This window comes from Numida meleagris, chromosome 5 (genome assembly GCF_002078875.1).
Source record: "Numida meleagris isolate 19003 breed g44 Domestic line chromosome 5, NumMel1.0, whole genome shotgun sequence".
Classification (NCBI taxonomy): domain Eukaryota; kingdom Metazoa; phylum Chordata; class Aves; order Galliformes; family Numididae; genus Numida; species Numida meleagris.
In genome coordinates, this window is record NC_034413.1 from 31,835,264 (window position 1) to 31,848,344 (window position 13,081).

General features: G+C 50.6%; 1 protein-coding gene across 2 annotated transcripts in view; it reads left to right on the forward strand.

Annotated features, from left to right (window-relative positions):
* The window catches only part of LOC110399272 (hexokinase-1), a 33,354-nt gene continuing 22,983 nt past the window's right edge, over window positions 2,711–13,081 (forward strand). The window contains exons 1-2 of one of the 2 annotated variants that reach the window (XM_021397655.1): window positions 2,711–3,025; window positions 5,249–5,357. In XM_021397655.1, coding sequence (XP_021253330.1) covers window positions 5,271–5,357 — 87 coding nt within the window. In that variant the 5' untranslated portion in view covers window positions 2,711–3,025; window positions 5,249–5,270. Of the gene's footprint in view, window positions 3,026–5,248; window positions 5,358–10,718; window positions 10,878–13,081 lie in introns of those variants that run through there. The other variant, XM_021397656.1, reaches the window with a different exon arrangement.

Here is a 13,081-nt window from a genome sequence, read left to right on the forward strand (position 1 = left end):
CACTTCTGTGGGTTTTGTGGGATTTGGTTCCACTCCATACATTTGGTACTTCTAGATTTTGCTGCTTTTTGTTTTGTTGCTTCTTGAAGACATGAGCATCATTTTTTCAGCTCTGAGTCATGTGTTTGATTTTGGAAAAATTGAAGACCTTTGAACCACAGGTGCGAGCATGACAGAATAGAGGGGTGTTTCAGTGGCTATAGATTTGGACAGCGCTGATGCTTGACTCATAATCCAGAGAAAAGGCAGTAGCAGCTTGCTGGTGACACATTCCTTTTGTGAGCGCAGAAGTAAATATAGGATCATGTGTAAATCCCGATTAGCATAATCTCCATTCTTGGGAAGTCAGTATTATATAGGATTAGCAGATTACCGTGGAGGGGTGAACTGTAGATAATACCGAAATGAAAGTCTTGCTGTAACTTGTTTCTTTGAGTTTGTTGAAATGAGCTGGCTCTTGTTTGGGGGTCTCAGGTACAACATCAGCGTTGTGGTGCATGGAGAGGGAGGGAAGCAGGCTGGATCAGTGCTGTCCAGCTAGGTGCACTTACATTTGCTCTTAACTGCTGAATCATTAAGGTTGGAAAATACCACTAAGATCATCAAGTCCAACCATCAACCCATCACCACCACGCCCACTAAACCATACCCCTTGTGATCCTCTGGAAGGGGTCTCCACTGCCTTGAAGTGTCATTGAGACCCACCCAGAGTGTTTCCCAGACTTGTCCATTGGGTAGCTTGTCAAGTGATCTTTAAAAAATAATAAATAAAAAACAAACAAACAAAAAGCAACCCACAAGCATACAAATGTACAAAACAATTCCTGTGCTCAAGTGTGAACCTCCTATTTGTGATGTGGGTAGGCAGGGAAATCAATGTCTGCTTTGCCCCAGCACTGCCTCCAGTCTGCAGATGTTAAGCAAAGTATAAAAACACCAACAGTTTAATTGATTTTTTCTCCTCTCTTGGTGATCCTAGCATGCTGCAGGTGCACACTGAAAGTGCTGTGATGGTCATGAGTATCTGAGAGAGGAATGCCAGCGTACTTTGAGTTTGTCGTGGGAGTGGGTGGGCAGGAGGAAGACAGTCTGTTTCACTGCCACAATATCTTCTTTTCTCCTTTCTGTTGGGAAGAATAAAGTCTGTTTGGAGAAGAAGGGAGAGATATGAGAGGAGTATGGCACATCAGCAGTCAGTGCTTCCCATAGATTTGTTACTGCATATTGGAGCAGCTTTAAGTCACAGTAACAGGGAAAAGGGCTAACAGCAATAGAATATCTGATGTGATATAAGCAGCAGATTACAAGGTCTGTTTAGGGAGGTAACTAAGTCAGTTGGCTCAGATTTGTATTGTTTTGTGAACAGGATAAAAGGGGAAGGAGGAGCAGGGTGGCTGCTTTGGACATGGGGGGGTGAGGTTACTCCCAGCCTCAGGCATGTACAAAATACCAGAGTTCAGCTCTCGGAACACCGGTGCTGTCAACTTGATGCACTATTTTTGTGCCTGCTAGATGGAACTTTGCCTTGCCAAAGGTTTCTGTGCACCTGGAAAGGCCCCAGGAAGTCCCCTTTCCTATAGGGCAACCATATGGTGATGATGCTGGGCCATCTGTTTAGCTGTGGGACCAGGAGAACTCCCATGAGGTCGCTGAAGAGGATTGTCCTCCTTGCTGCTGGCTATGACCCTTCCTGTGAGTCACAAAGGCTGTCCTGGGCAGGCACAGATCGCTGGGAGGCACACACTGCCTCGACGATGGGGGAAAGGCACGTTATGGCTGAGCTGAGGTCCTGCGCAGAGGCGGCTCTGGCTGCGGATGCATGCCAGCATACATAGGGCACGGTTAGGAGGGCGAGAATGGTCACTGGGGAACAAATGGTTAATGGAGCAGATCAGCTGCTGATGGACAACTGTGTTGTGGGGGTGAGCTCTCTGCAGGAGGAGAAAATGGACGGTGGGAGGGCACGGAGCAGGAGTCGGTGAGGGGCTGAGCAGGTGAAGGAGGAGGAAGCTATCCCAGCAGGCGTGTCCTGAATGCTTCACAGCGGAAAGTTACAGATGCTGATTTGGGAGCTGCGGCTGATTCTGGAAACAAATGGGATAAATAGTGGCATGAGAAAAAAAAAGTTGAAATGCCCGAAGGGCACATCTGCTGCGGCCAGCAATTCTGCAGGAAATGCACCGAAACCAGAGAGGGACGAGGAAGCTGCAGATAAACACGGCCCCCAGCGAAGCCAAATGAAGGCCATGGGCCTGAGAAGTGCCTGCTATAGCGTGCTGAAGATCTGGCTTTCTTTTTTGGCTCTCCACTGAAGTAGCTGTGTTTAACGTGGGCCTGAGACTGGCTGTACCGAATGAATTTTAAAGGTGTTTTGCACTCTGAGCTCAGAACCTCCGCTCTAGAGACTTTTCTGTTGCTTTCAAGGGTGCGTCTGCAGCATAGGGGAGCAGCGCTGTAGGTCTGTTAGTCTGAAATTTGAATAACTGCACGGTCATTAAATTTTGCACAAAAAGGAATTGACTCTAAAAGCAGCTGATATGTTATCATGATTAGAGCAATAGCAATGCCCTCTTTCATTGCAGTGAAGTTTCATTGTTAGAGAGCATAACTGACATTTTTTATTGAAAGATTAAGAAGAATTTGTTTACAGCTTGCAAACAAAGAGGTTTTAATTCAACAAACTGCAGCAGGAATAAGCAGTAAGTGGCATTTACATCTGCTGGCCGGTTAGTGCTTTAGCTGCAGAATGCTGCGGATAGAGAAGTATGAAGGAATTTGCAGCTCAATATCTGCCCAATAAAGCGTGCACCACGCTGGCAAATGCCAGAAAGCTGACGGGGAGAAACCTTGAGTGCAAAGAAACAAAGGGCTATAGTTAGTGTTAGCACCTTTTGGGAAGACACCGTGGTTTCTGGAGATTGGCTTCATGACACCTACTGTGCAAAGGTCAAGGTATGGCACTTCTGAGGATGCTTTTGCCATGGAGCCATCAGGATAACACCTGCCAACTCAACTGGGTACTAAAGTAGGTATCTGGGTTATTTTTATATCTCTGGGTTTATTGTTTCATGGTCTAATAGACTCAGGAGCTAAGTGATACTGGCATTTCAAAGTGGCATGTTGTGATTGGAAGGGATGCTGTGTAAGTATTTGGAAAGCGGATCCAAATGAAGCACCATTGTTACCCGACTGCAGAGAGGCTCTTTGCTCTTTAAATATATCTGGGATCCTGTTTGTGCTGGTGGTTGTGTCTTACTGTCCAGATTGCTCTCCTGATAAAGACAAGGGTATGTGAAAAATTCAGTATTATTTTAATGAAAAATTCTATTTTGCTGTTGAAAAGCAATCAGATTTATTGTCCCTGCTCTGATCAAAGTTTAAGGAGTCTGAATTGAGCCCTGTTGTTCTGAATATGCAGTGCTTGAGAGGCAAAAATCCCCTTTGGGTACTTGGGGTGCCGACAGAGCACTGCTAGAAGGGTGCTCATCTCAGCACCCAGAAAGCATCTATTGAGCCACATGCAATGCCACCACTGTGCAGGGGGAAGGAGGGGACTGACCAGGCCAATACTGATAACCTCCTGACTAGCACGTGATGTGCATCCTCCCATGCACATTGGTGCTGGAGCCCTGAGTTGGTAGTATCTTATATTGGGGGTGGGTGATAGAACCACTTGGGGATTTTCTGGTTCTCAGATGCTGACTGGTAGCTGCAGACAGTGTTGTTGCCATTACCTGGCCAAAACCTGGCTAGAGATAAAAGTGGTCATTAATGTGTTTGTTTGTATTGATGTTAAATGTCAGAGCTGAACTGTCTGTAACCCCAGTGGGAGACAGGGGTGCCCTGAGCGAGACCACGGGTCAGCTGACACTGGGTCAGGTCCCATAGGGGGTTGGTGAGCTCATGGCAGCTGTCCAGTGAACTAGTGGGGACAGGTTATAGTGGTCTAAGACATCACAAAGCTATTTTTTGTGTGTAGTTTTGCTTTACCAGGAACTATATCCTCTGCAGGGAAGGAAAGGTGAGAAGCTGCAGGGGGTTACGTATTACTGCAGCAAGTGCTGGGGACTGCTGCAGAAATCATAGAATCACAGAATTGTTTGAGTTGGAAGGGACCCTTAAAGGTCATCTAGTCCAGCTCCCCTGTGGAGAGCTACAAAGATGATGAGGGGCCCAGAGCATCTCCTGTATGAGGAAAGGCTGAGAGACCTGAGGCTGTTCAGCCTGGAGGAGAGAAGACAGAGGGGATCTTATCAGTGCCTGTAAATATCTAAAGGGAGTGAGTCAAATGGATGGAACCAGGCTCTCTTCAGTGGTGCCCAGTGACAGGACAAGGGACAATGCACAGGAAGTTCCAACTGATCATGAGAAAGAACTTTAATGTGAGTGTGACAGAGCACAGGAGCAGTCTGCCCAGAGAGGTTATGGAATCTTCTCTGGAGATATTAAAAACCTGCCTGAATGCTTTCCTGTGCAATTCCTAGGACCTTGCTTTAGGCAGGGTTGGATGAGATGACTTCCAGAGGTCTCTTCCAACCTCTATGATTCTGTGGCCCTGTGATAGCAGTGGGTTGCTCATATAAAGCACCGAGATGATACAGGTTCACCAGAAGCTGAGATATCAAGATGTGTGGGCACCTGGACTATGACTTCTCCATTAAATAAATTAGTGTTGTGTTCAGCTCTTTTGCCTTGTAAACAAAAATTTCCCTCTCAAGGCCCCTAGCATGAGTCTCAGATAAGTTGTGTCTCTCAGAGAAAAGAAAATCTCTTAAGTTTGTCTCATTTTCAGACAGGAATCTCCCTGTTTACAAAACCAAATTAAGTTGTGCTTCTTGTTTTACATTAAAACAAGAAGCCCACCAGGATTTCCTGTCACTGGTCTGTTGTAGCTATGTTGTGAAGCCAGACAATGTCTGCTTAAGCCCTCCATCCCCACATGAAGAAGGAATTCCACAGCTCTGCTTTGCTTGGATTCATGCAAGGGCCAACATTTTGCCCACACATTTCCCATCTCCACCATTATTCTGAGTCACACTTGCTGTCCATTGCTCACATGCCCCCATGTTCCCTGGTTCTTGGAGTGGTGCAAACCATGGGTCTGTACCTGTTGTACCCCAGCCACTGGATGGGCTTGGAACAGAGCACCTGACTGCAAGGCGTGCACAAGCCTGTGTGATACCCATAGGCATCCTGAGCCTGGGGGAGATAGGAAAACCCACAGTTCTGCCTCCTTTCTTGTTGACAGCCCCCTGTGATGACCATGTGACATGGCAAGAGGTGCTTCCGCAATGGCCACGCAGAAGGAGCCCAGCACCCTGGATGTGCCCGGCTACTGCTGCTCCCCACTGTGCAAAGTAAGTCACTGCCTCATACCTCTTCCTGACTGAAGGGAGGTGGGTGTCATTGACACGGTGTTGGAGAAAGCTCGTTATTGTGTGTGTTTGAACCTGGCCTGGAGTGGAGCTGTCTGGCACTGGGTGTGCTGGAAGAGGAGCATGATTCTGAAGTCTCTGCAATTAATGCCTGCACCACTGTGGGTTTGGAATCAGCAATACAAACTGATTTTTGCTAGCATCAAATGCTAGCGAAATGCAATGGTGGATTGAGGAGAAATGTGTACATTTCCTCTTAGGCCTGGCTGAGAGGTAGTAGCGCCTTGTTTGGAACCAGTTATTGCTGGACAACCAAAAGAGGGGCAGATCTCGTTCTCCTTTCTGCACAGTACAAGCTCTTCATTAGGGTTTTAATGCTGTTAGAGAAAAGATGCACTATAACTAAAAGACACCTACTCAGAGCATGCCATGAAAGCATTCTTGGGACAGTGCTGTTTCTTTAAACATTCTATTAATGTTAGAGATTAAGTAGCGTATCAGAATTCTGCATTTGTGCTCATTTCAATTTGATGCTGTGAAGGGATCTTTTACAAAATGAAACAGATACTTCACCTTCTGGTCAGGAAAGGCAATTAATTGACTTCAGGCTCATCACCATAGGAACACAGCCTTTTATTGCCCTGCAAAGTGAGTTTGCTGAAATGCTTCTGTGTGTGTATGTGTTTGCACACCCATGGTCTGCAGTGGTGACTTACTACCAATGCACTAGAAAAAGCAGTTCCTCAGTGCTACAATTTTCACCTTGATGGAGTCCCCACAGTCCCCAGGCTGAGCCAGAAAACTGGAGCAGGTGTCGCCTTCCTTTGTGCATATTTCCTCCTTTCTCCCGTTTTCTTTGGCACAGGAGAGGGAAGTTGTATGCAAGACAGGAAAGAAGAAAGATGAGTTTGGATTATACCTGCATTTCACTTTTAGTGTGTAAGGAAAGAGCAAATTGAGTGTACTTGAATGTGAAGTGCTCAGGGATGTGAACAGTGTGGATCTATGTTGGGAAACGATCGTGGGTTGGAAAATCTGTTAGTGTAATTTATCGTAACTGTCGTAGCATTAATACACAACTCAGCACCTTGTATGGACGGGAGCACTGTGTTCTACATTGGCTGGTTGATTGCTTAGACCACATGCTTCCTTGGCTGGGTGATGGTAGCACAGGTGCTTGGGGTGTGGATGGATACCAACTAATGCCTGCACCTCCTAGAGCTGCTGCTGAGCTGCACACACAGCCATGCTTCTCTGGGGCATGATGCCTGCAATCATCCTTAAAGCATATCACAGCAGTGATTTCACTTTCTCCTGCGAGGAAGGGAAAACCTTTGGGGTAGTAGTAGTTCCCTGGCTTATCCATCAGCCCCCCAGGGAGAAGAGCCTTCTCCTTCAGGGGGTCCCCTCGCTGCTCTGGGGGGTGCCTGAGGCACAAGGGGATGGAACTGCTCTTCTGTAGCTGCTCTGTGGTGGAGCTGCCAGCTACACTGCTGCGGGGAGGGAGTCTGTCCTGGGGCAGTATTCGATGTTTCAAGTTCCTTTTTAAACATTATAAAACACCAGAGAACAGGAGATTTAGATGACTGATGTTCGTATAAACATGGGGTGACAATGCACCTGAGTTTGGGCTTTGAGCTTAGAGACAACGTTTAGTTGCAGATAAATTCCTGCCCACCTACGGCCAGCAGGGGAGGCTGGGGCACCAAGGAGCTGGCACTGCTGCCCAGAGCTGTGGGTGCCCCATCCCCAGAGGTGCCCGGTGCCATGGATGGGTCCTGGGCAGCCTGAGCTGCTGGGGGGCAGCCAGCCCCCGGCAGGGGTTGGGGCTGGGTGGTCTTTGAGGTCCCTTCCAAAACAAACCATTATGGGATTTGTCACCAGAGGTCCTTCTATCATGGGTGAGGGTGTCTGTCTGCTCTCCCCTCTTCTGCCCAAGCAGGTTCCACTGGTCTCTCGAGACTAGGAGCTGTGCCAGTGTTTTGGTGCAGGTGGAACCTGTGTTTCTTTCTTGGCTGGAGCAGTTGGCTTGGTGAGACGTGCTGAGCCTGTTCTGGCCCTTCCTTAAGGTGCTGGCACCAGACTTCCCAGGGAAGCACTCAGATCTGGGAAACATGGTGTACCTAGAGCATAAAGACATGACACCATAATACCTGCTTTTGAAGTGCATTCTGCTCTGTCCACAAGTGGCGTGGCCTTTTCTATGCATGGAATGAGCTCCCCTCGAGGCACTCTAGCTAATCATGTTAATAGGGAAAAAAACCAAGGTAAAACACCACAACCCATGGTGACAGTGCCTGCTTGCTGTGCCTCCTGGCAAGGTCAAGTTGCATCATGAATTTAACCTCACTCAGCTGAGTTCCTTATCGAATCGATATCTGTGCTACTTACAGGTTTTCTTTGTATCTTCTGGACCGGGTCCAGCAAAACGCACAGCGAGTTCTTTTGTGTGCTTAGTGTCCTACTGAGAAACGGGAACTTGGAAGGCTATTACAAAATCCTTGTTAGTCAGCCATGCTGCTGTGAACTGGAAATTAACGTTTCTTGGTGATGGTGCTGTAAGTGTTGTGAAGGGGAAATGCCAGGTAGGTAAACGTGGATTGATCAGGTACCGACAGCAAGCAAACAACAGACAACTCAACAAACACAACTTCTTCATTGTTTTCATGACAGGAGAAAGAAGTCTTTAGCTACTGAGCACATTAAAACTATGCAATGGGTGCGACTGAAAACAAAATCCCCCCAACCTGTAGGATTTAAATCTGAGTAAGTATTTGGTGAAGAAATAGGCAAGGAAGGGAAAACAAACACAGAACTGCCCGGGAGAGCTGGTGCACCGAATGACTTCAGACAGCACTGCTAAACCTGGGCAATGAGATTAGAGTGCAATCGAAATAGCTGCAAGTCATCAGGTGTCGTGCTGAGCCTCTGGTCATTTGTCTCATGGCACTGCAAAAATAGCCTGAGGGATGCCTGGTGGCGCCCATTAGGTGTTGCTAATTAATTGGCTGCTGAATGGGCCTCTTGCAGTAAAGCAGAAGGAGAGCGCAGGGCTGTGTGGTGAGGAGGTGCAGGAGGCTGGAGGAGGCCCTGGCACGAAGAGCTGCTGGTGGTGCTGGGCAGCTCCTGCGGGGTACCCAGCAGCAGTGCCCACGTGCCAGGCTGTGCAGAGGGCTGTGGTGCATGTGGGCATGCTGAGCTGCCCTTCTAGCTGCCAGGTGGGAGGAAAGCTCCTTCATCCAGCAGTGCCTGCAGCACAAAAGCCGGCCATGCGCTGCAAGGAGCAATGTGGAGAATAGTGAACGTTCAAACAGCACAGTTGCTTTGCTTCAGATGGGCTGTTAATTTTTCTGTAACGGCTTCTGGGGTGCAGTTTGCATACTGTGGGCTCCTCAGTGTGAACTGGCTGGTTTAAGTTCCTTGTGAGCCCCGAGGGGACAGTTCCAATCCCTTTCATTTGGTCAAAGGTGAGTTGAGAAGAACTTGCACTAGTCCACGTGCTTTAATCGAGAAGGCAAGCATTTCTGTGCACCATGTCGTTAGGTGGTGGCCAGGTGGGGACAGAGGAGAGGGCTCATACACCTCATGCAGCAGCAGCAGCACAGCTAGCACAAAGCCTGCAGTAGTTGAGCAGTGCTGGGCTGCGTTCGCATGGTACCGAGAGGCAAAGGGAAGTGCTTATGTGCAGGAAGTGACTTCTTGCTTCCAGGCCTTGCTGTGAGCTGCTGCGGGGCTGCTTTTGGGTGAGGACACCTCAGGCAGCAGGGGGCCGAGGTGGGGGAATCTCAGTGTCCAAGTTAATCTCATAGCCTCAGGCTCTGTGCTCCCAGTTCGCAAGGGGTTGGTGCTGTATTTCCAGTTAGACCTGCGCGTGTCAGCACAGAGGCTTCAGCCTTTTCTGAAACAACTCATCTAACTTCAACTAGCATGTTTAAGAGACAGATTTGGGCTGGAGCGCACATGGGGAAATGGCTGCTAATCCAGTCTGGTCTTTTTCTGGGAAAGGAGATGAAAAAAGGGCTGCCTCTGTCATACTTAGTGCCAAAAAAGCTAAGGAGGGTCCAGTTACCTTCCTCTGTATTTATAGCCAGTGAACAACAGGAGTTCAGAGTGTGAGCTGAGCTGAAAGGCAGAGGTTAGGAGATGAGAGATGGACTGAAAGCAGGAGCAGGCCCAGGCTGGGAATAAGGGTACTTTCTAACCAGCAGCAGAGGAGAGGCCGAGCAGAGAGCTGCACCCAAGTGAGCACTCTGTTGGCTGGTGTGAGGGACCGGGGGGGATGTCACTGGGTGTAGTTGGAAGCTGCTGCCCAGCTCCAGGCTGCTGTGTCTTCAGGCACCCACAACCTGTGCTGGGAGCATGGCGTGTTTTCTCGTTGGCTCTCCAAAACTGAGCAGGAGCACCACACACAGAGCAGCGGAACACTTGATGAGAATCTCAGGGAAAGAGCTGAAGCCAGCGTGCTGATGTGGAGGAAATCCTGCCGGCTCTGCTGCAGTGACTGGAGCAGTGCAAAGGAGGATGGCTGCCAAAGAACTTGTGGCATCCACCAATGCGGCCATTTAGTTGAAGTAGCACTGAAAAGGAAGCCGGAAACTTGAGAACCAGGTTTTTAATCACTTGGACTTTGGCAGACAATGCCTATGCAAATCATGCCTCCAAGCATCAGTGCTGTGTGCATGGCTGTACATTCCTGCCCTGGGGAAGGACGGGGTGTGCAACACGCATCAGCTCGACATCTGCCTTCATCCTTCTGCTTCCAGGGGGAAACTTCATCCTTGCTTACGTGGACGTGGGCTTTGTAGCCGCTGGCACGTTCTTTGGGGTGATGATGGGGAACGCAGTGGCAGAGATGTGGCAGCACACTTTGGGAAGGGGGATCGGGCAGCGCTGGTGTGGTGATGGTGCTGGTGGAGGAAGGACAAACATGAGATCCAGGGGTCAGGGCTGCGTCCCGCTCGCTCGGTGCCATCGTACATTGGGAGGGGATGCTCAGAGCTGCCCCAGCATCAGTACGGGGCGGAGGCCGTTCCCACCGCGTTTGTGCTGTTTTCTCAAATGTTTCTGAATGGAGAGGCTCTTCTGAAAACAGCCGTAGTGCAGAATTTCCAAAGTTTTTGTTTGTTTTGTTTGCATTTTGCTTTTCCTGTTCCACAGTAATGCAAGCCCCAGCATCCTGTATTGTCCTTCCTATTGCTGGAAACGACCATTTCTATAACGCTCTCCTCCTCCTCCTTGCTCGTACTGCCTCCTTCCCCCCGCAGGGCCGACGGCTCCGTGCCGCACGAGCTCCGTGAGCGGGCGGGGCCGGGGCGGCAGCGGAGGAGGAGGAGGAGGAGGAGGAGGAGGAGGAGTGGAGGAAGGGGAGGCGCCGGCGGCGCGGCCATCCCGGGGCGCCGCATCGCTGCGTGCGCGGAGCCGCCCGCTGCAGCCGGCAGGATGATCGCCGCCCAGCTCCTGGCCTACTACTTCACCGAGCTCAAGGAGGACCAGGTCAAAAAGGTAGGGTTCAGCCTCGCGGAGGACGGGCTGCACCCCCGCCACAGCCCAAAGGGCTGATTCTTTTTTTTTTTTTCCCCCTAAATCATTTATTTTGCTGCCGTCGTTGCTTTGTCCCCATGGCCACCCCGCTATGGGCAGCACAGCCGTGAGGCTCACCCAGCCTGAGCGAGGCAAGGTGGGCACGGCCGGGGTGCTGTGGTGCTGACGGGGATGGGTGCAACCCCGGGTGCCATCTCAGGGGCCGTTCCGGGCACTGGCATCCTTGGAGAGGGGAATACCCTTCTCCGGGCCACCGTGGGCATCCATCGCTCAGCAATCGCTTGCAGATCATTTTCGAGTTACATATCACCGTGGCTTCTGAATGTATAGGTGGCGATGCTTAGAAAGGAGAAGTTGCTCTTTGGGTATTTTTGTTTCTCCTCCTGCATTAAATAGCACGGTTGGTATAGCCCTGCGATGTGATGCACATCACGGGATGGATACAAACATGGCAGGGAGGTCCTGGCTGAACACGCTGCAGGGCTGCGGGAGCATGGAGCCCAGGGCTGGGGATGTGGGGATACAAATCAGGGAAAATAACTGCAAATGTCACCAGGCCCCGTCGGGCTGACGTCACGGAGCGGAGGCTTCCCTTCCCCTCTGCCACCTCCTCCGGCGCTGCTACGTGACCCACTCGGTGCGGCCCAGTGCCCGCCAAAGGCATCCATCCCTGCAGTATTTCGGGGAAGCCTCAGCTGTGACATTGGCAGGGCTGCTCCGTGGTGCTCATCCTACTGAAGGGGGCACCTCCTCTCCTGGGCCTCTGCCTGGGCCCAGCGGGACTGGCCTGCCTGCCCTGCCCTGCTCTGCCCACGGCCCCTTCCTTCCTTGCATCAACCCAAAGCAAGCACCTCTTGTGCTCCCCGTCTCCATCCGCTGTTTTCCTCTTTGGCTGTTCCATCCTGCAGCTCTCATGAGGAGCTGGAAGGCCTTCAGCCCCCGTAGTAGCTGCTCTCCCACTCCCCCAGGCCCTTCTTTCCGGTAGGATTTGTGCACTCTGCAGCCGGTGCTGGGCCTGTGTGCCTGGGTGAGGCCTCCCCTGCCTGGCTGTGCTGTTATATTTAGCAACCCCAGATAAGCGTAGGGTTGCATGCTGCGGCGCTGCGTGGGGAAGGCCAAGAGGGGTATGTAGGCCTCCACGGTGCTCCCGGGGGTTATTTATTGCAGGAAGGTTTGGCACCACGAGCTGCTGTTGGCTGATGGCACATCAAATCACTTTGGCTGGGGAGCTGTGAGGTGTTCTTCTATCGGTTTGGAAAATAAAAGGAAATCCAGTGAGAGAAAAGCAGGCTGTCCATTCTGGAGGACTTCAGACATTTGCTCCTGCCTACATTGCTTGGGGCAGGTTTTGAGCCCCCTCACTTGGCCGTCCTTTGGGAGGGTCTCTGTGCTGCTCAGCCCCTGTGTGACCCCCCAGGCTGGTTCCAGGCTCTTGGCATGCCCTCAGCCCAAGGAGCAGTGCCTGCTGCTTCCACATTGCTGGATGTTAGGCACTCTCTTAAGTTTGAGAGGAATTTTGGCCCCACCTTGCAGGTTTTGGGGCACTGTGCAGGGCGAGTCATGGCAGGCAGGAGGAACAGGCGGGGTGTGCGGTGCTGAAGTACATGCGAAGCCATGCATCCCTGCACTTGTACACGAGCCTGCTGTGCAGAAGCAAGCTGGCGACGTGCAATGCCATGTACTACCCAAATACAGTGGTTTGACTGAATAGTGTCCTGCCTAAGAGTGCTTCAGTCCCAGCAGGTTTGTGCCTGCAGAGCCGGCTCTGGAGAGGGGAGCGCTAGGTGTTGCCTGATTGCCCTGTCAGGGGAACAATGCCTTTTCTTTGTGTTGCCTGACACAAGAAGAAAAAAAATCTTTTGAGGGTGACACCGAGATTATTAACCTTGAAAAGAACGTGATGGAACAGAGCATAAAATGTAGGTATCAAGAAAACCTCTGGAGCTGTGACCCACTGTGTAAAGGCTTTTCAGAAACAGATCTGATAAATTGTAAGGCAGTACGGTATTGGGATGGCTGAGCTGCCTGTGGTAACACGCTGTGGCTCCTGGTGAATCTTCCCAGTGCTGAGGAGCGCAGATCTGCAGGAAGGTGCTGGCATGGGGAGGGGCTTTACATGAAGGCTGCGCTGGTACAAAAGGTGTTAATGATTTCTGAAGTTGCAG